Genomic DNA, 25,000 nt, shown 5'->3' on the forward strand with positions numbered 1-25,000 from the left:
TGTTTCTTGAAAGCGAGGCTAGTGAGTCTAATTAGCACATAAACAAAAGAATACATTTTTGGCTGTCATTTATGCATTCCGTCTGTACTCCATTCAATTTTATTCAATTATGTTTCTGTTCACATCTGCGAAAATTGAAATACTGTGGGCAGGGTAACCTCGCCGTGAGACAAAATGGCACGGTATCGCATGGCTGCCACGATTATCATCACCATTCTTGAGGCGAGAAAAGAACCAAAGACAAATCCAGATCTTTGCTCCATAAAGCGATTAGAAGTTTCGTCCGCTCATATCACGACGGTTTCTCCATTCTGTTCAAATTACTCACCGTAATTACTTCAAACAATGCCCTTGAGGTTGTTTGAAATAATTATAATCCAATTATACTCACGTATTGTAATTAGTTGATGTGAACCCATTCCAAACTTAATTGGGTTATAATTCGATCATAATCGAGGCTCTGTTGGCTCAGTTTTACTTGAGCATTAGAATAACATGAAGGAGGTCACTTGCATTCATAGTCTCTAAATATCACGTGTGAAAACAACATGTTATTTTCACATGTGAAGATATCATGTTTTCGCTGGAAATATCACCTGGTATTTCATTGGTGTTTAATTAAAGTTTTTCTCACATGTACGTACTTCGGTATTTCAGAGCATCCTACCCTGACATGGGAGGAAGTTGGGTAAAGCAAGTAGAGTTGGATGAAGCTATGCAAGTAAGTCGGATTGGATTAAAGGGCTGCTTTTCTGCAAGATCAAGAGTTACAGTGTACAACCTTTGGCTCTAGTGAAATGTGTGCATTCGTATTAAAAGTTCAGTTTTGTAACTGTTTGGGACTATTGTTTTGAATTTCTGAGCCAGTCAGATTGTTCTTAATCCTTGAGTTTTTCAGCGTTCTGACCTCGTTTATCAGCTCATTTCAATACAGTATGACCTTATATGGAAGCTGATTGTGCCAAGCGTTCATGAAGTCGAAAGGAATAGGCCACTTCGGAAAACACCATAATAATCTTTGTTTGTCCCCACAAATTTTGCATAAGCATTGTTTTTGTTTTCTCTCGGGACCATTGTAAGTCCCAAGAGAAACTGGAAACAATGCTTATGCAAAATTTGGGGGGACAAACAAAGATTATTATGGTATTTTCCGAAGTGACCTATTTTTGGTTGTCTTGTTAAATTGAAGCAGTTCAAAGTTTAATGTAATTTAATAAGACAATTTTTCCATTTACAGTTGTTGGATGTGATTGGTAAAAGCCTGCACTATGTGCAAAATAGCAAACTTCGCCATGTGGAATTTATTTTAACCGACTTGTGGATTATTCAATTTAATTTTTCAGCGTCTTTACTGTTTGTCTGAGCGAAATGTTGTGGCCTACGATATGGAAGGAAATCTTCTTTTCCAGATAACAGAGTAAGCCTGTTACACTGTACTTTGGAGGTATTTTTATATCACAGGACAAACAAAAAAAAAAAAAAATGGTTGGGTTCTCTGCAAGGGAACTCGAAAATCTCATCTTTTCACAGGGGCAGTGTGACCGTCGAGTTGTTTCATGAAACTAAATTCACCTGTTTTAAGTCCGGTTTACATGCCAACAGATCGTAGCGTGCAAACTGGCCTTTAAGGCGGGTTTACACGCTACGATTTGGCAGCACGACTTGTTCATAGAACACTGTTCTCAGAGCAAGGAACATGGAATCGGTCTTGGTGTTGCAAAAACCAATCAAAAAGGGGTCATATACAAAGCACGCTTTCAAGTGCTTGATCGTTATCATGAAGTTAGGCTGAATAAGGCTTATCAGTTTACAGGTAGGCCAGAATCAACGTCAAATGGAGCCTCTTGCAGAGTTTTTCTTCCAACTGGCAACATTGTGGTTGCTTTGGTGTACTCGTTTGAGAGATTCCTGCTAATTTTTAGAGATGGATGACTGTACTGTTGAATGTTAAAGATCTTTCTACTTTGTTGTGTTTGCAGTGCACACAGAGGTCCTGTGACAGGATGTGTTTACTCCAAAGCCTGTAACTTTATAGTAACTGTTGGAACAGATTGTGATGGTATGTATGGTTTTAGAACAATGTACCGGTACTCTTTTCAAAGGGAAAAGACAGCTCAGTTATTGGAGCAACTGAAGTAGCTAAAAAGGAACCCTTAAAAAACTGAGACTGAAAGTCTTTTTGATCCTGGATTTTTTCCCTGCCAGCAAAGGTCTCTTTACTTTTTGCGTTCGCTGGGCGAGTACAGGAAAAGAGGCCTCTGTCATGGGTCGAGACTCACTTTGATCCAACCGCCATCCACAACCTTGGACGGCACTCTTTAAACCGCATGCCCCATGATATGTTTGCTGACTGTGACTTGAGCCCGCTGTGTCCTGCTCATTCCCGAGTTTACAGTAATTCCGCTGTTGTTAAGTGAGCCCACACAACATGAAGTATTACGTGAGGATTTGGTTGCTAAGTGACCGCTGCGCATGCTCAATACAGTTAGTTTTGACGCGTGGCAAAGTGAAGCAGTGATGAGAGCACTCTCCTTCCACCAATGTGTCGTGGGTTCGATTTTCAGACGATGCTTTATATCTGGTAGCCTTAATTTCGGCCGCCTCCTCCGCTCGTCAGGTTTGAGCAGAGGTATGGAGACATTAATGACATTAGGGGAAATGAATATCACTTTAAAGGCTTGGAAAATGAGCATTGTTTTCTTTGTCATTCTAACCTTTAGTAAATGTTTGGAGTCGATCGAAAAGTGGAGGAAAAGTTCATACCTTTACCGGGCATTCAAAGGTACAACATTAATGCTATTACCATTTAAGCTTGAAGCTGATTAATAAGCAAATGGAGAAATGGCTGTAAATTTACTTTGATCTTATCACTTTACTGATCGTAGTTGAGACAAACTGGTTTCTAAAATAACTGATGCAGAGTCCTAAATAACACCGCTCCTGTTTGTTTATACGAAAATGGCGTTTGCATAATGACAAGCAGAAGGTTTTTGGACGCCTTTGGCAATGTTGGCGCATGCTTAACAGATGCAAGTCAGAGGAGAGTCTCCTTGAACACGACGTAAAATATCAAGGGAAAGGGAGACTGCTAACAAGAAAATTAGACAGTTGAAGTGTATTAAAACAAGAGAAGATATTTCGGAAAAAGATCACTGGTGGGAAAAATCTTTTAAGTAAACGAGAACTGGTAAAAAGCGTTATCAATGCTTGTAGAAAAAAAAAACAAAAACAAAAAACAAACTAAAATTATTTTTACTGTATGCTATATCGCTAATTTAATGTCACTTGAAATGGATGGACTTTAGTTCAACATCCTGTTGGAAGAAAATTCGATTCTCTCAACACGTTCATCCAGCTGCCCAACGTTTCTTTTAGGAAATTCAAGGTAAAGGACAAACTTTGTCAGTCTTGTCCGTTATATCCGTCGCGATTCACTTTTTTTTGTTGGTTTAAAGTTTTTCAAACCATTTCAATTTTTTTTGTTCATTTTTCATTGTCATAACTCCTAATTAGTTATTTGGAAAGAAGGAACGACTGCTTTTGTTGGTGTTTGTGTATTTTACACATCGAGGCACGAACTGAATCCCATCGAGGAAAAAGATAGGACCCAGGGTTACTCCCAAAAATCCATTTCTATTATAGTTCGAACATCTATCCAACTTATTATTGCACATTCTATTACATGATTTTTCACCACCAGGCGATAACAAAAATCATGCTTCACCCAGAGACATCAGCACTTGTTATTACAGCAGCATTGGATGGCGTTGTGAAAGTCAACTCCCTTGACCTCATGGAGGAAATCTACAGGTTATACACCTAACCTAAAGCTAAGACAGTTTTCTTTTTCTATAAAGAAGGGTTACTCATTAGCTCAGTAGGCAGAGTTTTTGACTACCGTGCGGGAAGTTGTGGATGGGATTTCGTCGGACCAACCTTCAGGGTCTTTAAATGACTTTGGAGGAAATACATGCTACTTTGTAATCACGTATGAAAATTTTGACTTTCTCGTCATCTCAGATTTAGAGTAATGAATGATTACGACGGTATACGTAAAGCGTATAGGCTCTCTCATAGTGATTGTTCATAAATGCTGTGGACACCATAGGCCCCTTAGGGTCCCGATGGATAAGTCACTATCCAGTAAACGTTGGCCAAACGTTTTGTCCTTTACTTAGATATGCTTAGAGTGTGCGTAATTGGGGTTACGAGGACAAAGACTGAAATCTTTGCACAGATTGACAATGCTGATTGAAACTGTCACATGGTGACTTATCCACCGGATATAGTTATCTGCACAATGAACAACTGGGGCCAGGTTGTCACAATCAGTGCGTCGAAGCCGAATCCCTCGTGTCCAAGGCCTAATTTGCTTGGCCAAGTTGATAATACCTGGTAGGGGACCTCTATTCAAATTGTATTGCATCTTGCTCTTGAAAAATCGAGAGTGCAGAGTACTCTTTATTTCGACCGAAAGCTTAAGGGTACTAGAGCGCATTTGCTCTCCTCTCACATGTGACCTTTGTGCAAAAGCATGGAAAAGTAAAAAGGAGTCGAAACAGCTGATTATAAATTTCTATGTGAAGAAGGGCAAAGAAAATCAACCTGACGTCAGGGGGCGTCGAATCAACCGATTCCGAAGTAGATAGGTTCAAGAAGAGCAGTCCCAAACTTCATAAGAAACTACAGCCTTGAGTGGTTTCCTTTTATTTCCCTCCCTAGACATTAGCCATAGATGGTGCCATTTCTGTGATCTTTGTTTGTGAAAAGACGAAACTGATGAAAATATTGTTAAAAGCCTACAGTCAATTTATATCATGTTGGCTGATATAGGTTTCTGTGTTAGCTGGTGGTAGCTATCCAAAACACCTGCTTGATACTTCATAATTTTTTTTTGTGTGTGTTTTAGCTTGCCTGTGTTTTCTGAAGGAATTTATTGGATGAATATTGTGTCAGTAAAGCACATTTACTGCTGCTCTAATCGCGTCATTGAGGTATTCTCTCTGAATCATTTGTGCGATTTCTGGGCTTTGTCACGCTGTTCTGTCACGTCACTCTCTTTGGTCACGTGCAGAGGGAAATCCACACGTGTCATGGCAATTGGCAATGATAGCAGGTTCGTAAACTACTATTTTTTCTGTCCTTCATATGGAATCACAGAAAGATAGTTTGGTTTTTTTTATTATCAAATTGATTATTTTTTTCAAAAGTAGTTTTTGGGAAGGTTTCCACTTATGGTCAGTCACCAAACTCCACAAAATTCTGCATAATTTACAAAAAAAAAACCTTGTTTTGCTTACGCTTCTAGTGTGGACATGCAAGTTAAATTGGAGGCTCTCCAGAACATTGACCAGTAATTGGCTTCCGTGCAAAGCGGATCACGTGTCGTTTTTGTACTGAAACACATGCGTAATACCAGGCTTAGTCTTTTGCCATCCTTTTCGATTCGTTTTCATTTCCGATCTGATTTCTGTTTGTAGACGACTTACTTTGCGGCGTTCAGACTTTGAAAATCGTCTTTTGCACAGTTAAGGCACGAGCAAACAGCTTTTACATTTCCTTCAACATCCGTTCGATTTTGTGGAACAGCGATGTTGAAATCGTTTGACCCCTCCTTTCCACCGTGTTGAAACATGTTGAATCGAAGTTTAATCGATGTGGAACGAGTTTAAAATCGTTTAAACTTTGCTTCAACAACCGTTTAACATTTCTTTTGTTATCGCGAATGTTGAAAGAAGTTGAAGCCGTTTGCCCCCCTGCAAACTAACCGGTCTCTCAATGACATATCCAGTTCAGTATCCATAGTAACAAGTCCGTATCCATAGTAACAAGCGCGGCTGCAGACTGGGACTTTATACCCGGTCGCTCGTGAAGGTCTGTTGAATCAAATAATGATGTGTTGAAACTGTTTGCCCACCCCAGCATTCAACATCGTTCAACATCACTCAACAAAATCAAGCAAATGTTGAAGCTGCTTGCCCGCACCTTTAATAGTTAAAACGCTGCATTCTTAATCTAGCGAGTTGGAGGCTTGAAATGTGTGCCTTAAATTTATTATTTTTTTCAGGACAGTAAATTTCAAAACTATAATATCATATTGTTATTTTTACAGTGTTCGTCTGATCTCGCCAAAAAAGCGCCAGAATCTCTCCACAGTTCTTCCTCCTCCTCCCATCTCGCCTTTAAACACGGTAAAAGATGTGACATACAACAGGGAATTTAACATGATGTACTTGTTGATTGGCGAGCAAGAGATCTGGGTCTATTATACCAGGTGAAATTTTGCCAAAGGGCATTTTTGGGGGAGAATGATTCCTTTTTAAAATGTCCGTTCAGGTTTATTTATTGCAAGAATTGTGAAATAGTTTAGCTCTAAGTTATCTTGGGTATCCAGGTACTGTATACATTTTGAATTTGCTGTCTTGTGGACTTGATACATTTTGTAAATTAATGGTACATATGAACGCGTTGTCGCTTGCAACAGCCCAAAAGAAGGTGATTTACCAAATGTTCGTAGGCCATCTTTTCCAGTTTAGTCATTCAACAACGACTCCTCCCCTGAAATTCAGGGTAGCTCTTAGATTTTTAAGACTGCAGTGTTTTAGAGTAAACTGGATCACTACTCCTATTGAAAATTCTGGTGGTTTTAATGGGATTCAACCCCTGACCGGTGAAATTATCTAACAACTGAGCAATAAAGCCACTTACTTGGGAGCAGGTCATTTTGTTGGGCTCATGTTTTCCTGTGAAAGGACTCGATCTTCTCTCTTTTCTCTACAACCCACACTTCAGTTATATACATTTCGTGGTTTAGTTGTCTTGAAAACGCATTAAAAGATCAGCTTTTAAAACAAGCGAATGTTAGTTTTACAAATTGATTTTCGAGCCTGTAAAGCTATAGGGACTTCCAAGAAACGTGCCCCTGGTCATTTTGTGCACTCGTAATTAACCTTTGGAGGATGGGAGCATTGAATATTATTTAATAATTATCCTGCGAAATCGCGCGGAACATCGCCTAATACTTAGCCAACGAGGCCGTTGGCCGAGTTGGCTGAAATCAGGCGATATTCCGCAAGATTGAGCAGGATAATTGTTTTATTATTCAACAAATTGATGTCAAAGCACAATTTTCTACGTTTATTGGAAAAAAAAAGGCAGGAAAAACTACCATTTTTGTCCGCGACACACAAAATTACGCTTATCGCAGGGTATCTGTTGAGGATGCACGACGAATATTGAGCGCGCTATAACCATATTTGGACATTGTCACAATGTGTTGAATAATAAAGGAGTTAAACGACGGCGGGTACGGAAAGGGCAACGCCTCAAAGCAGTTATGTCATTGGTTAAAAGAGTAAAATAATCGTGCTGCACGTGTGCTGCACATGCAGCACCCATCTGAGCACGTGTTCTTGCGATATTGTCCGTAACAACGATGTGGAATTCCCAAATTCGAGGTTTTGACGGCAACGTGGACGTACAAATTTGAACCTGTTATTCTCGATTTTTACTTAGGATTCTGCGCCTACATTGTACGACGTAATCGACGTGGAATAATCGCCAGACTTATGATAGTGTAAAGTTGTATTTTAAGGACGTTCGCGCCAAAATCTTCCTACGGTGAGATTTTCTTCATTTCTCGCCTAGATTTAGGTCATAAAGTACTTACTCCAAAAATGAAAAAAAAAAAAAAAAATGGGGGTCACCGACTTTGTTTCGGAGAAAATGGCAGTGGAAAAATGCCTTAATTTCGAGAAATCGGTCATAATAGCGAGATGTAGCCTCATCTGCTCATCCATCGAAAATCATAAAAATAAACTGTTGGAGTGAAAGTTTCCGTGCATAGGTTTTTAGGAGTGAGATTTCTAGATAATTGTATGCCGCTAGGGATGTGGTAAACAGTAGAGTTCATCATCGACGAGCGTTTTCGTAATCTGTATCCGTTGCAACCACTACCGGAATTCGATGGCATGAGGAAAGGAATGTTAAAAAAAGATAACTTCTTACGGTGGGAATTTTTTCATTTCATCATATTTTGTAGATGGTAAGTAAAGTAAGTGATTCATGATTTAAAAAATAGGGGTCACCGATGATGGAAAAATCGATGTGATTTTGCAAAGCTCTTGGAAAATTTCGTTTGTCATGCTTCTGCGTGACCTGTCGGGCAAGGACTGGAACCCAAGAGAGGATTGATCGTTGAAGAGATGAAAGGTTTTTACCGGAAAAAAAAAAACCTTTCTCGAGCATAGCAACGAAGTTTTAAGCAGGGGTCATCTTCATTTGGTTGGTGTTTTGTATAATATCTCTCCATTACCGTCATTCTCATCTTGTGGAGTGTGTTTTTCGTGAAATTTAATCGCTGGTTGTTTCCACGCAGGTCCGCACTATTCAAGCGGACGAGGACGAAAATACTACTCTATTTTCACGAAAGTAAAGGAAAAGAACTTTAAAAACATGCATTCACTTTGAACTTAAGTTCGTAGGGTAATAAAAACATTAAAAAGAAACAGCCCCATTTAATTTACGCAATGGTTCGTCCTCGAGTTTTCCAAACTTTCAGCCACTAGTCTACTCGATCAGCTACCTTTTCCAGAGCTTTTTCATCCTCCCGCTCACTTCTCTTTAAAGTTTCATGATGATTCGGAAATAAATGTGTCATTCTTTTGCCGGCCTGGAATCTTTCCGCCGGCGTTTTTGTCGTCATGTTATTTTAACTAATGCTTGAAAAATATGTATGAAAGTCAAGTAGAGTAGCGCACGACTGATAAAACCTCGCGAATATCACATGAATATCAGTCGTGCAGTAGTCTACTTGACGTTCATAAATATTTGAAATCAATTTTGACTGATCACGATCTTCTCTGATCCAACGCTGTGCAAGACTTATCGTCCACGGTTTTTGCAAAGGTTTTAAAACCTCAACTTCACTAACGCTCAAAGTAATGCGTTACATATTACAGTCGCGTTACCTGCGCAGTATCGTTGCGCACAAACAATTAGCGCGAACGTCCTTAAGGTGACGTTGCCGTCGTAGATCTTAAAAGGGAATTAAGGTAATTCCTTAGTATTGCATTGCGCATCCCTACTGCGCACGATTTTCGCGTCATTAGCGCGCGCTCACGAGCACGTGCGCATACAAAACTTATAAGATTTCGCTCAAACTAAACCCGATAGCGAAATAAATGCTCCTTTTCTCTCAAACGAGCAAGGTGATCCCCGAATTTTTTTTTCAGGTATTTGAACATAATTATTTGAAGAAGAAAAAATGTTTGATAGTAGAACATGAATTTTTTTTGGAAAACAGTTCCGTACTGGGTGTATTTTACCCAAGGCGAGGACTTCAAGCTAACCACAGAGCTGTCCCAAAAAGTGCACTATTCCCACAACCAGAGAATCAAAGACGGCGTAAATGAAGCAATACTGCTTATGTGAATAAAATAAACTTTATTTTCAAAATAAAATTTTGTGTCTCTGAAGTAACCAAGACTTAATTCTGTATGAAGGTGATTCGAATTTTTAACGCGAAAACAGTAAAAATACCCCCATTTTAAGAGCCTGCTGACGCGTAAACAAGCACGGTGACCCCATTTTTTTATTGCATTTTTTTAATGTTCATATCATGAATGTTAATTATGCCAAGTTTGAAAAAAAGTCTGATAGTAGAACAATTTCAAGGGAATTACCTTAAGCAATGACGACGGCGCGACAGCAGCGAGAACGCCATCTCAAAATATAAATTTGCGCAGGAGCCATAATCGGGGATGGAGACCGTAAGCGCGCGCCATTTCTAGTATAGGGGTTGGCTCCATGATATGGGAAAATTATTCTATTTTTATAACAAATTGCGACATCGCGTGCGCGACACGCACGTACATTGCTGCGAGGATTTTCGCGGATGTCGCGCAGGGAAAATGGCGGTCGATATTACCTTCGTGAATGGCAGATATAGGATTTCTCTCAGCAGTATCGCTTCCAAATTTAAGCCAAGCCCTCCTTGACAACTTCCTTGACCTTGACAGTGAACATGAAAGTGAGGATGATTCAGAAGACGAGTGGAGTGACTTTTCCGACCTATCGAGTGGAAATGATTCGTCGGACATGTCTGGGGAGGAATCGCCTAGCAGAGGACAGAAAGATGTAAGGAGGAAAAAGGTACCAAAAGCCAGAAACAAACAGGGGAATGAGTCCAGTAAAGAGAAAAGGAAAAAGAGTTCTGGAAAATACCTTTCTAACGACGACGTAAAAAGGCTGGAGGAGACTCTTAAGTCTTACGTTTTGAGTGCACAAACACATTGCAAAAATGAATTAAGAAATGAAAAATCATTGTCAATATATCCAGTTCGCAAGCAAATGGTGTCCACCCTACTCAATAGCGACACGATCAGGGTAATGTTTGTGAAGCTTTGTCGGGATATTTACTCCAAAATAATTAAAGCTTTCACCGAAATATCCAGCGCTAAGGTGAAAAACAGTGACAAAAGGGCTTCGTTTTCAGTTATTTGTTCCCAATTGTTGTTGACGGTGGAGGAATCAGAAGTCTGGAGAAACATGAAAAAGATAATTGTCACCACCATTCAGTTGCAGGAGAACGAAACAGACGAAGTCAACTTTCATGCTGCCTTAGTTATTAACACCATCTACTGGGCACTTTACGAAAATTTTCACAGCGCAGTCATGCAAATTAAGATTGACACTGACAAACGGAAAACCCAAACAAATGCAAGTGAAGGCGCGGACACTGTTGTCGATTCCGACTTTGTGGACGTTGCTAGAGTATCTGGGGCGGCGCTGCACAAACTACGGAAAGGAAGAGAAAAGATTGTTAATGGGCGGAAAGGAGCCAGGAGAGTTTCAGAAGCGACAAAGGAAAATTATGCAGCCGAAGTTAAAATTATGTCTGAAATGGTCTGTTCTGCAGAGGAGAAAACATCTTTGCCATTGGGTCTAAAAAGGTTGGACGAGGGAAAGTTGACTTTCTTCAATAGTAAGTTTACTGTTGTTTTGTTAACGTTAGATAAAAGAATAAGAGAAATGTTGACTGAAAAAAATCTGAAGAGATATCCAAAAAACCTTATGAAGCTGACAAAACAATCGGTTGCTTTAGACGAGGAGCTACAAGAGTTATTTTTGGCAGCATCAAAAAGGGCATGCACAGCACCATTTGAAGAGATTAGGGCTTGCTTCATATGGCAAGAGCTAGTAAAGAGAATATGTAATACCAGATTTAAGGAATTCTATAGTGCTCAAGAAGAGAAAAAACTGATTCAGGAGGGCAAAGTCGTTTCAGCCGACCAAAGCTTGAGGGACAAGCTGAAAACTTACAGTGTCGATAAGCGTACTTAATTAATTAAGGATGCTTAATAATATGATCTTACAAACTTAATTACGCTTTCTTCTAGGCAGCAGACCAGTTCAAGTGGTCTCTTTGTGATAGTTTATACTTAGGGCGACGTCAGCTTGCCTTATATAATATGACAAGTCTCGTTTTTACTGAAAAACAATAGTAAGTAATATAACAAAAGAATAACCAAAGTGACAGCTTGAAGAGGTCTTTGATCTTTTTATTGAGAGCTGTACTCAGCTTATCAGGTACATTGGTACTCCAACTCAGTAACTGTTAGAGCTGCAGAAAAATTAACCAAAAAAATGTGTCTGAGTGATAGAATAATGTTATTTTGAACTTGAAACTTGCACTCAATATATTGTATGAATTCAATGAAAGACCCATCAAAGGACTGCATGTCTTTATAGCACAAAGACATAATTAATATCTATAGTTCTCAGGTATGGCTCAAGTTTTGTAAGTTACATGCACACCAGTACATACCATTTTAAATATGTAATAAATAAAGGATCAAGAAAAGTTTTTAATATGTGCAGTCAAATGACTTTAAAAGACTATTTATAACAATTAATATATTTTGGTGTCACATTTTCTTGTTCCTATGTAAATGGTGACCAATGACTAATGCCAAAGTGCAGCCAGCTTAAAAAAGACACAGCATTTCATTAAAAAATTAAAATTCCAGGCTGAAATGAGATTTTATGACAAGAATTGTTATCTACTAACAAAATGAAATGCTTGGAGGAGAAATCAATTTACTTCAACTTCAGCCACACAACAGTTTTTAACTGTACTGAATGTACTTTTTTTCTGAAATGACAGAGGCACATTATCTGTTGTACTCCACCCAAGTGATTTGGGCATACTGTATCGAGGTGCTGTAAAACTTCTGGTATGTCTTGGCTAGCCACAATATTAACTCGTTTTCTTTGGATGGTAGGGAATGGGAAAGTATACACCCATACTGTAAATGCCTGTGGCTATCAAAAATTGCACATGCCCCATTTTCCCAAACTAAAATTACTACTGTCCTCCCAACAGACACAAAGATGCCAACTGATTTCTGTTTCATGCTTGCCCGTTCCCTGACATTTGAAATGACATCCTGAAAGTTATTACCAGTAATAAAAAAATCTTTGGGATCCTCATAAGAAAGGAGGTGTAGATCATCTCCAACAGAGCTGAATGCATCTTCTACATCAAGCCCACCAACTCCTGCAGCAGAAAAGCATTCATCAAAGATTTTATTGCCCCCAGAAATACTTGAAACCACATGACCAAACCACCCCTCTTCAAGAACTTTCTTTGGTTCACCAATCAACCCAGAGGAGAACTTAAAACCCATTACAAGGGCTATTAGGGTGCATGCAGAGCTACCTTGCCTACCCTGAAAAGTGCTTTGAGAAATTTGGGAGGGAAAAATAAATTCTTTAACACCCTGATAACCATAAGGAACAAAATGTGCCATGATTTCAATGTAAGGCTGTTGATAAACAGTGTTCAATGTGGACACATTTGTAGGGCCAGATATAAGGACCTCTTGGTCCCTGTAGCCCTTCTGATCATGACTTGTGGCTCTAGCAGTGACCTTCAGCTCCTGTCTCAACTGAACCCTTCCAAGAGATGACCCATAATTCCCTGCACTTAGAGAACCATGGGCATGGAACTTGAGTGTGCCAAACAGGGATTCAAGGCGACTTATTGAGAGCCGCAATGGAGACAAAGAGTATCCAGGAAAATTATCAAAGAAGTATGACGAGAACTGTTTAAATCCAAAGACCATGACTCTTTGAAGGTCAAATGTCTAGAGGGAGAGAAAAGGCAAGCTAAATAAGAAATGCCATTTATTTAAAGGAGCAGTGTCACAAGGATTTTCCTGTTTTAGGTCAATTCTGTGCTTATAAAATCATTACTTTGGGTCTTTAATCATTAAACAAAATGCTTCTGTAAAGCTACAACGAATACATCAATGGAATTTTATCAGAGAGGGCTAACCATAATAAATTTCTTGAGGATTTTTGGAACATGCAGCATCAAAACCTGAAAAAATTGGCAATTTTTTTCAAGTTTCAATCTATTTCAATCCATGCCATCCATAGCGACAGGCGACAAGAAACAGTTTCAGTACATTCAAATAGCCTTTAATAACAAAACTAGATCATTCATTAGTTTTGAAATTCAATCAATGCGAAGACACCTGGCTTTTTGTAAAGTTGCCAAGTAGCGTGACAATGCCCCTTAAAGGGCTTAGTAAACAACTAATCCTAACTCACATTCAAATATATGAATTTCAATAATAATAATTATAATGATAATGTACTATAACTTTTATTTATATTTATAACATAGATAGGACCCTGTGCGCGCTCTCTGATTGGTCAAAAACCTATGTTTTATCAGAGTATAAAACATCGAAAAAGCGTGTTTTATCGTTTTGCGCGCGTAAAATCTATATCATAAAGCAAATGAAGAAGCCTAAGCCGTGTATTACACTGTGATAAAACACTCCAGTCATTTGAGAACACTCGAGAAATGTAGAAAACACTCGCCTGCGGCTCGTGCTTTCCACATTTCCCTCGTGTTCTCAAATGCCTGTCGTGTTTTATCACAGTGTAATACACGGCTTAGGCTTCTTTATTTGTTAAATAATTCATCAAATCTTTTCACTCGCACGCAATTGGTTTAAACACGTCACTTGACCGAATATCACCCAGCTAAAACTGGGGGATATCCGAGAATATCCCCCAATTGTCAAAACAACTCGCGTTGCGAAAAATATTTGAAGGATAATAAACATGAAAGCCTCCATTTGGGGCGAAAATATTCTCGGGTATTTGTCCTTGGACATTATCCGTTCCTCGAAGCTCATAGTTTTCCTCAAGCTGTGCTCTCCGAAAGCTGTTCGCTTCTCGGAGCAGATAATGTCCGCGGACAAATATCCTAGAATATTTTCGCCCCAAATGGAGGCTACTGTTTATATATACTATTGCCCCATCAAAGGGAACACTTGTCTTCCCTCCAAGGACCAGGAGGGATGTAGTTTGATCTTTTAAATGCACATTTAAAAAATAGTAAACAAGATAATGTTAAAGTGCCTATAACCCCAAAATATTTTTTTCGCTTAAATAAATCTTTGCACCTGTTCGAAACAAACTGCACCTTTTAACTTTTTTATAGGCTGTAAAAGTTACGAAATCTAGCCATCATCTGTTGCATGACCGAGCTAGTAAGGGGTATGGGTCTATTCCTGGGTTGACGTCACAGACTGATTTACATCGTATTAAGTCTTTGTAAACATGCATGCAAATAAGTTTGTGACATCAACCCAGGAATAGACCCATACCCCTTACTTGCTCGGTCGTGTTACAGATGATGGTCAGATTTCGTAACTTTTACAGCCTGTAAAAAGTCAAGATTAGGGCTAAAAAGGTGCAAAAAGGCGCAACGCTTTTCAAACAGGTGCAAAGAGTTATTTAAGCGAAAAAAATATTTTGGGGTTATAGGCACTTTAATAAACAAGTTAATCTTTATTCAGCAATACCTGCCATGCTAAAAACTTTGCTGCACGTGCTCGTTTGGAGTTGTCAACATACTCTGCAAAGATTAAAAGGAAAACTTAGATGTAACCCAGTTTGTCACCCCAAAAAGTTAGGCGTGAGGAATCAGATCAAGGAGAAAATTATTGTAAATATACATACACTGTAAAAGTAATTATTATATACCACACAGGTGAATAGTACTTTTCAAGCATGCTGATTGGCTAGCTTGGAGGTGATTAACCAAGTACTATTCACCTCTGAGCAGCCGAAGAAAAACAAAATGGCTTTTGTTGGTAAATTATCGCAAATAAAGTTACTCTTTGGGCTGCTAGTTATTCAGCTTGTGTGGTATATACACCTCAGTGTCAGTGAAAGTGGTGGATATTTATCTCCACTTCAGCGAATAATTGTTAATTATAAGAATGTCTATCATTTTAATTACAACTGTATTTTGGTGTTGTGTTTATTATGGCCTGGTTTACTGGTTAACTAGCATACAGTTGTTGGTAATCCAATGAAAGTGTAACTTTCAAGTGGCCAAATAAAAAAGGAGCTCTAATGAAAAAAGGTGAATGTAATTGAAGTTGATTCCAAAATGTTGAATGTTAAACATTTGAATCACTTCCTCATCAAACAGACTAGCTGTCATTTTTAACCATAATGACAGCCAGGCGAAGGGACCCATTGTTTGACTTTTAATCTTTTGATTGCTTTTTTAATGGACAAATGACTTAATACAGTTTGGGGAATAGAGGTTGTGATGTAAGCATACGTGTGTTGTTGTGCTCCTCTGCGCAGTGGTTGAAATATCTCCATCCCTGTTGGATGTTGTTGAATACAGCTGACTCATTGGATCTTATAAACACATGGCTAAGGATTCCCTTTTCAAAAATGTGGTGGCATGCTTGTAGGTACCTTGCTGTTTCTTTCACAACATCAGTTTTCTCTGGGCCTTCACTACTCAAATTTGCATATTCTTCCAAGGCTGCAATCATATAACGTTGCTGTAGAATGTAAAAGTAGACAAAACCACTTATCACTGTTCCATTCATAAAAATGGAAGCTTCATCTCAATTGTAAATATTTGAACCTTAATTATTGCCAGGATCTGTATATATGACATAAATTATCATTCTTTAGTCAATTTCAAGCTAAGGAATAGAACCATAAAGTTCTATAAATTTAACATAATTTTCCCTCTCTTACCTGCATTATCTTTGCAGGCATAACATTTAGTCTTGTCCAGCAGTCATGTTGCACATAGCTATACCTCAGACCAGGGACACGCCTACCCAGACCTTTTGCAGATCTCTCTTGATCCCTGTAATATTGATCAATTATTGGCTGCCAGCCAAAAGTAGTGCCTCCCTTCTCGAAAGCTTTTTTCCCCTTGTTCCTTGAACTGTACAAAGCTGCAATGATGTTCTTCAACTGGACAATATAAGAAACAATAACACCCAGGTGTTACAAATTGTACACATGAGAATAATTAAATACTTGAATTATTATAATACCTTACCTGGTGAGCAGGGCATATCATGACAAAGCAGGTTTTGTCTGATCTGGTGCTGAATGGATTGATGAAACTGGCCTTGAACTGGTATCGTTCAGCACCACTGTCTTCTACTGGGAGCTGCTCATTTGCATAGCCACAAAGCCTCTTAAAAAGGGCTAAGTTACAGGAAGCTCCATCACCAACCAATAGAATGACATGGAACCGGTACTTTTCAAGGGTACTGATCACCTTGAAGACGATGTCATGTAGAAACTTTCCATCCAGGGGTACCTCACGGAGAAAGTAAGGCCCAGCAAACTCAAACCCAGATGTCATATCCCGCCAGTAGGTCTGAAGAACGTAACTTGCCCTTTGACCAGCTCCATTTTCTGAGATGAACAGGGACTCATAAACATCATGAAGACATGACCAGTCATTTTCATTCATTGCATAGCCAATGGCAACACCATCTGTGCAACGGATCTGAATCTTACTCTGCACCTGTTAATTACAACTTACAATTATTTCAAAAACATTTCATGGTCAGAAATTCCAGTTAAAATATTTTTTATATTATGCAAATGAGGAAAGTGATGACATCATCGGTGGTTTCACTAAAATAGTACAACACTCAATCAAGAATACCTCCATAAATATTAAAAAAAATGTAAATCACAAAAGAAACAAAATCCACTGTGCCATTGCTATGACAACAGTTATGCTGCTGTTCCTGTTTCAATTAAGACTAAAATTTCCAGATCATCTTAAAGAAGGATAATTCACTGCCAATAATCTTACTGGGGAGAGGTAAGAAAAAATGCATGTAAACCATGTGTGAATCTCTGAGAAAGACCCTCTGTCCCAGTTTAAAAAGTTGGAAATGGAGATATTTGTTTTCCCCAGACAGAGACTGGATCCAAGAGCACTGCCATGGCAACAACATAGCAGGTGTCATTCTGTTTTGCTTGTGATGTGCATTTCTATTGATAAGTTTGAAGATCACTGCTCCAATATTTCTAGAGATATTCTTGATTCAGTATTTTGTTGTTCAAGTGGAGCTATTTATGACATGATCACTTTCCTCATTGGCATGATTAATACAAAAACATGAATATCTCTAAAATGAAAAAAGATATTCCAAATTATAAGGGAAATTCCATTCTTCTTTACTTTGAAAATCATTTCAAATAAGCAGCAATTATTTTGTACTGCATGGGCACTTTAAAGGCTTCACCAATCCAATAACAGTTTTGAGTTACTGAATGGATCTGAAAGTAACAGTTTAATTTACACTAACAACAACATAAAACTGTATATGCAATAACAAAAGGGGTCAGACGAAACTGCATATTGAGCTAGGTTTTTTAACTTTGTCAAATTTAACTCAGTTCATACTCCATGTTTCAACAATACAGCAAAAAAACGCTTAAAATTTAAATAGGTTATATTACTTCATGATCTGCAATGAGCCCTATAATGATTCAAATAACATCATTGATGATTGCCATGTATATGCATGTAGATGTACCAAACATTAAGGAAGATATAGTAAAACTTAAATACAGATACACCAATATGGCTGTTATGATAAGCAAAGGGAATACCCTCTATTCACCTTTGTCTCATCAAACAAGAGTTCTCCAACTCCCAGTGGCTCTGGTCTTCCACTAAGGACTGCAGTGGTTTTAAATTGATTAAACAAAGTGAGTTGCTCGATGATTCTTTCTTCATGGATACCTTCCTCTACTGTTCTCTTTGCCATTACCCTCTCCAAGGATCTCCTGCATGGAAGCTGGAGAATGTCCAGCTTCTTGAGGTCATCAAACAGGACCGGGCAGCGTGCATAAATAGCAAGAGCCACTCGCCAAGTCGCCTGAGTCCAACGATTAGATCGATGTCCATATCCTTTAATAGAACGTGTATAGAACAGTTTTAAGCTGAGTGTCGTAAAACCAAAATCAAACCAGTTTACTTACCAATTAGACTTCTCAGCTAACCTCAAATTGTGGTATGACCAAAACCAAAGCAATTGCCTGATTACTAAATCAACACATCTAAATATCTGGGTAATACAGGATTTCAAAATTTAATGCAAGAATAGTTTGTAACAGAATCCCTTGTGATCATGAGATGGATTGGGCCTAGAAGAAAAAGCATTGTACATACATGTCTGTAGAGTAACTAAAAGCATTTCTTATTGATAAAATTATTAGTGTTCTTGAACACCTGAGAGGACTTCCATATAAAACGGAGAGGGAAGTATGTAAGAAATTGTGACTAAACCCTTGAAGGGGACCAGTGGCCTGGCCCAAGCTATTTAACCCTCTTGAAAGATACAACACATTTAAAAAGCACAGAAATTATTTATATTTTCTCCTCTTTTCCTCTGACATTCGCCCGAACACCCTAAGTGAGAAATACAAAGCCCTATGCAGGGGAAGAGAGGAGGGGGGCGAGGGTGGTGGTCTGGAACAGTGAAGTTTATAAAACACACCAGGGATGATCAGATATATTTGTGCCAAAGTGTGAACTTTTCTCTTCCCGTATCCTTCACACAGCCCCTTAAGTTATTTGGTTACTGATTATCACGCAAAATTACTGATAATTCCTCTTACTTAATTTCTTATCATCTTCTGACCAATTTACAATTTTGCATTTCGGAGTATCCTGAAGCATGTAGATCAAATTACACACCTTCTAAAACTTACCGTTTTTTGCCTGATCTTTTCGGAAATTCACTTTGTCCGAATCCCATATCTCACGCAAGACTTGCCCTGCACCGGGTCGTAAACTATCAGCTTCTGCCACACATTTTTCAAATTCCTTTCTTCCCATGGGTGTAGATTCAACTCGCTCCATCAATTTGTCCAAGTCAGAGCTATGTGTATCAGACATTAAAACAGAGAACTTCTTTCGGTACCGTTTGACCTGCTTTGTCATGTTTTTCCTTGATTGCCGCATATTTTTCAATCGCTTACTTTGGCTCTTTGGACTGAGGCAAGAGAAGCGAACTTTGGATGACACAGATTGTCTGCTCCTTACGTCTTCTTCAGTCAGAGACTTCTTTTGGTTTAAGCGTTCTGACAGTTTTTGTTCTGTTTTGTAGCAACATCGACACTTTCTTCCACTCTCACATTGGGCATTTTTTATCAATCGCGCGCAATTTCTTGACAAAACTCTGTGCCAAGGAAGGGTCTGTTCTTCTACTTCTGAGGACAGATAATCCTGCTGGCCAGTTATCCTAGTGTCCACTCCAGGACAAGGACGATTCTCGACGACTTCGTTTATTGCATTTCTCAGTTGTCCCGGCTGATTAATATTAATTGTGCCCCTTCTTACGAGCTCAAAGTGGTACACAAACAAACGATATTCACCATTTGCATCAACAACGAGTCTCACGTCGTCAAAAGGCACGTCGTCAGAGAGAGAGGCTTTCCGTTTCTTGACGACAACCAGGGATGGCTTTCCACTTCTTTCCACAACCTCGACACGAGCCTCTACTCTGGGATCCTGGAGATCTGACGCGATGGCTTCAAGAGATCTTAATTCGTTGCTCTTGGCAAGAATGTGTTCACGAAGGTTAAGCTTACCAACCTGCACATAATTGAAGTATATTGGGTGTTAATTAATTTATTTTAGTCCAGAAAGCCCGGGAAAGAGCGTGAAAACCGATGCCGTGAATTAAACTAAAAGCAACAAATTTAATTAATCGACTTGCGTACCACGTACCTGAAAGGGTTTCTCACTGTTCATGTCATCCCAGAGTGTCTTAAACACCGTTTTCACTCTCTTTTGTTGTGTGGCTGAGCTGACTTCTTCCAAATTTAAATCATTTGCTCTTTTAACAGAGCTATCGACTTCCATATCAATTTATTCACAGCTGTTATCCCCTGGCATCACTGTACAAAATCGCAACTTTCGCCCGCCATTTTATTATCACGCCATTTGATTACGCAAGAGGACAACATCTACGCGAGAACCCACGAATTGTGCGTGAGTCCGCGCAGATATATGACGTCAGGATGGCGCAATTTGTTCTAAAAATAGAAAAATTGTCCCATATCATGGTTCCGCGCGGATCCCAATACTTACGGTCTCCATCCCCGATTATGGCTCCTGATTTGCGTTATTGTAATCACGCGGTGACTATTCCAACCTTTTTTTGTTATGACTGAGGTGTGGTAGTTCCTCAAAAATGTTACTGGTCGGAAGGGCGCTAAATTTAGGGCAGAACGTGAAAAAAAATATCTGACCTCCTTTACAAAACCTCAATTTTGGCTATTTCACGTTGCTGTTTTGCAGACGACGGCAAAGAAATGGACAAAAGTGAAAAACGTACGTGCAGGGCGTGTAAAGCTATTGTTTTTGCCTACTAAATATGCAAATTTGTGAAGTTCTCGTTAGTCTTTTTTTTAATTGTATGAAAGACATATAGACAAGTGATAATTGTTATTACTGAAGAAGATAGTGTATGTGCCTTAAATATGGCATTGCCAGCCTCGATATAGCCTGTTCCAGGCTCTCAGATAGTCGAGAAAACGAAAAAAACTGCGTGTGAAAAGCGAGTGGGGGCTTGGGTCGAGGCGAGGCGGGCTCCAAATTAAGTGCGCCCTTCTTACCCTCCCAACCATGATATGCCACAGAAGACAGACCACAACACCGGGAACTACATGCCCTACTTTTTGCGACAAGTGTGCGGGTTCTTCTACGACCCACAGGATTATGAACATTGAAGGGTTGTGAGACGGGACCACCGGCTTATCGTCATTATCCGAGAAGACCAGAGAGTCTAACCACTTGCAAATGTAATTACAAAGGCATCACTTTCTCCTCAGTTATTTAAAGACCCTGAGTGTTGGTCTGGCCGGAGTTGAACTCATGACCTCCCGCGTGACAGCCCGGTGCTCAACCAACTGAGCCACCGGTGCGCGGCGGTTCTTTTTAGTATAGGAAAAAATATATGACAACTAGGTTCATACCGTTTAACTTTTCCTTCAGAACAATCTCTTGCTGTGTGGACACAAAAGTGGATATCTTCATCTCCATTCTCTGGTTTCAGAGAAACATGAAAGAGTCGCGAATGAAGGTATTTTAACATGGGCGTATTAGACAAAATGACAGATTAAGAGCGTATGATTATGCAGTGATTGAAGTTCAACTTTGAAAAAACGATTTCATTTTATGCTGGCTCCATTAGACCTAATCGGGTAACTCAATGTTGTACCCAATTCAGATAAAGATTCTTTGTGTGTTGTATTTGCATGACAATGTAACATTCATATTTAAATGATATGGAGATACCTGAAACAAAACGTTTAATTCCCGAAGGATTTGAATTGGGTAGAACATTGAGTTAGCCGATTAGGTTTATCACACTTGCAGTGATTAGAGGCAGTGGTGAAAATTAGTACACTAGATTAATATTACAATGCAAATGGATTTTTCTGTATAGAAATCGGCAAATCACAACGGCGGATGTAATCCGTCAATTCGTTTCGCTACAGTGATTAGGGACCTTAAGATCGGAGGACAAGGACGACTACGAATACGAGTTTAAGGTTTGGAGGCCGACACTCTTCAAAGTGCGCATTTTCCAGAACGAAAAACTCATACTACAAATCCTTAGAAAAGAAAAGTCGTTGCACCTAACCTTTTCACTTCCAAGATCCAAATCTTAATTCTCCTTGCTCACTGCCATACATTTTTGTCCATATCTGTTAGGAGAATTTGGTAGTACATAAAGACAATAGGGACCCTTAGATCGGAGGACGAGGACAACTACGAGTACTAGTTTTCGGTACTGAGCAAGTGCGTAAGGTTTGGAGGCCGACATTTGTTGAAGTGCGTGTGCTCAGAACGGAAAACTCGTAGTCGCCCTCGTCCTCCGATCTCAAGGTCGCTATTGTCAGCAGTGAAAAATGAAACCGTTGCATATTGTTGACGAAGGTGGAATAAAAATAAAAGGGAGGGGTGAGAAGAGAAGAGAAGAAGGAATCTGTTCGTTATACCATTTGGGTAGGGTAATTAGACTTGATAAAGTCATCGTTTGACTGGTAGAGCGGTTTTCAAATGAGTGTCGTAAAACCACAACCAAAGTAATTACTTTGGCCAATCAAAAAGGACGGAGATAATCCAGTAAACCAATCAAAACTCGAATTATTTACACGTAGCCAACACAAAGTGCGGGAAAATGTGCAAGCGCGAACCACGATTGGTTTTGGTTTCACTTCTGATAGGTTGACAAAATGGCGGGAGAACTTTGAACCAATCACTGAATGCAGTAATCATAAACCAAAGTAATTATCTAATTACTTTCGACACTCAATTGAAAACCGCTCTTACTATTGTGCTCAAAATTACAAATGTTTTATTATAAAGTAGGTACGCTTGACTTAAGTCATATCATGGCGTGAAAGAGATTTTTAGTGGCAAGGCAATGCCATGAAGGAAAGCAGTCTTCTTTTGCCCAAACTGAAATATAAACAGAAGAGACAAGATATACATACATAAAAGCCGATTTTTATTATTATTTCTTGAGTGAAAAGATCATAGCAGTGTTAGTTAAAGTGCTACTATGACCAAAAAATCAATTCTTCTTTTTCTTTGGATTTCAAAACTATGTTCACGAAACACCAAGTGACCCAAGTTTTTAGCCTTGATTTTAAAAAAAGACACCTGTTCATTTAAACAATAATTTTTTCATTTAATGGTCTGCCAATACTAACTTTAAAATCTGGAAAGAACTGGATCGAGGAGAATTTAAGAACGCACGGTCAAAGACTCATTAGTTTAAGAATGCAATGCGTGTGTACGCGGATGAATTAATATGTAGCGCGAGAGTTTCGGGCTTTCAGTCTCTCAAAGTAATGTTTTGTACATATAATAAACTGCATTTCCTCGGTAAAATTTTGAGCTAGTTAGTAAATGACGTCACCTTTCATGAAATCTAACCCTCTGAGGTCTAAGTGGTCAGTTTTGAACGTGAGTGATGGCGAACCGTGAAATCCAAAACTCAAAGTAAACAGCCTTTGGATAAAAATCAAAGCTCATAATTTTGCCAGCCAGGTGTTAACCGAACACACTTAAAAAATCTGAAGAAAGAAAGAAAGGAAGTGATTTTGTGATCATAGTAGCAAATAAAGGAGTTAAACTTGGCTTTATCCTTGAGCTATCGTGCTATCTGTAGGAAAGTTTTATCAGGCTTGCTTGCAACAAAGATGGCTTCATAGCTGAGTTGAAGAGTATTGCAGTACAATTTCGCAGTTACGATTTCGAATCCCATTCAAGACGGCGGTTTTTCCAGTCTTCTTTGCGGCTGCTTAAGTCTCTTCGTTGAAACTGCGATGCAAGTTGAGTTTAATTATTCCCTTTTTTCAGATGAAAGGATGGTGGGTTCAAAACACCTCCAGCCCAGAGATCACCAAGACGGTGTTAACAGTGTGGATTCTAATGACATTTTAGAGATCTTCTGCAGTGCTAGGTAGTAAGAAGCATTATTTATTGAGAAGCAATCGATTACCGTGACTTCGTTGTTTACTAGAATTCCTTCAAGGGCACCCAACTAGCAAATCAAACCAAAAGCCTTTGCGAGACATTTTTAGGTTCCTTGTAATGTATAAAGGCTGTCTGAAGAGATATTTTCATCACCTACAAGACTTCGATCTGTTCGGATATCTTACCTGAAAGTTAAAGTGTCCGAAAACATTAGGGAATGAGATCTTCAAATTGCAGGCTGAACGTTACCTCTAGGAATTTCCTAGTGAACCACTTACTCATCCGAAACTTCTAGGTGACCTTTTCGAGTGTCAAAAATTGCAAAAAATATCCTTTCCGAAAACGTAAGGGACTACTATTCCCTGGTTGCTAATCCTTTAGGTGATGTTTTAGTAAGAAATATATAGCTGTTTGGAAATGTATTACCGAAATTCGTAGGACCGTATGAGTCTCCCGAACACATATTTCACTGAAGATTATCGTTGGGTGCCCCTGTTCCTTCGATTCTCGTATTGCTAACAAGATGTGTTTATGTCTAGGGCCTCTAGAATACTTAAAAATGAAACATTTATGACCTTTAGACTATTAGAACAGATGCTAACGACTTCACCACATTGACTCTACATGTCCAACACTAGGAGCTAGGGAAACATCTACTGTCTTTGTTGTCCAACATGGCGCCGCAAACCACCCATTTCGAAACTTTCTTTGGGTACTACTTGCTATTTAGAAATCAAAAAGCTTCATCGATAAAATGAGCACGTTTTTTTTCTTATGTTATAGCGTCGATGGTGTGATTAAAATTTGGGACAAAGACAAGACCCTTCTTCGTGAAATTATATAATGAACGAAACATTAATGGTTGCTTCCTTTCTTAACGATCAAGGTAAGACTTTTGTTTTCACAGAGTTGTTCCAGTTGATGTTTCTGAATATTTTCTCTCATCTGGGAATTTTCAGCTGCCGTAGTTTACATCAACAAGTGTCTGGCTCTTAATCAGTGCTAATATCCGGTAGTGCACTTAATAGACCCTTCTACAAAATGGCGGCCGGGAATTCAAATAAGTTGAAATGAAAAACTAATACCGGAAATAAAAAGAACACCTTTACTGTAGTAACCCTGCAAAGT

The 25,000-nt window shown here is 39.0% G+C and overlaps 1 protein-coding gene and 1 pseudogene across 3 annotated transcripts; one reads left to right on the forward strand and one right to left on the reverse strand.

Moving 5' to 3' along the window:
• LOC138036005 (uncharacterized) overlaps positions 1-25,000 on the forward strand; it is a 58,463-nt pseudogene that overhangs the window by 6,306 nt on the left and 27,157 nt on the right.
• On the reverse strand, positions 10,637-20,312 carry LOC138036007 (uncharacterized). Of its 3 annotated transcripts, XR_011129801.1 has the most exons (6): positions 20,108-20,312; positions 19,087-19,972; positions 17,994-18,283; positions 14,886-14,938; positions 12,464-12,559; positions 10,637-11,623 (listed from the first exon to the last, which is right to left on the reverse strand). XR_011129801.1 is itself a non-coding variant. In XM_068882384.1 (4 exons), exons 1-4 carry the CDS (start codon positions 20,240-20,242, stop codon positions 14,894-14,896), a joined length of 1,356 nt encoding a protein of 451 aa, XP_068738485.1. In that variant the 5' UTR covers positions 20,243-20,312; the 3' UTR covers positions 14,786-14,893. The 3 variants fall into 3 exon arrangements, 1 of the variants encoding a protein (XP_068738485.1); XR_011129802.1 differs by lacking the exon at positions 14,886-14,938; XM_068882384.1 differs by lacking the exons at positions 10,637-11,623; positions 12,464-12,559 and having other exon boundaries at positions 14,786-14,938.

This window comes from Montipora capricornis, unplaced genomic scaffold, assembly GCF_036669925.1.
Source record: "Montipora capricornis isolate CH-2021 unplaced genomic scaffold, ASM3666992v2 scaffold_448, whole genome shotgun sequence".
Lineage (NCBI taxonomy): Eukaryota > Metazoa > Cnidaria > Anthozoa > Scleractinia > Acroporidae > Montipora > Montipora capricornis.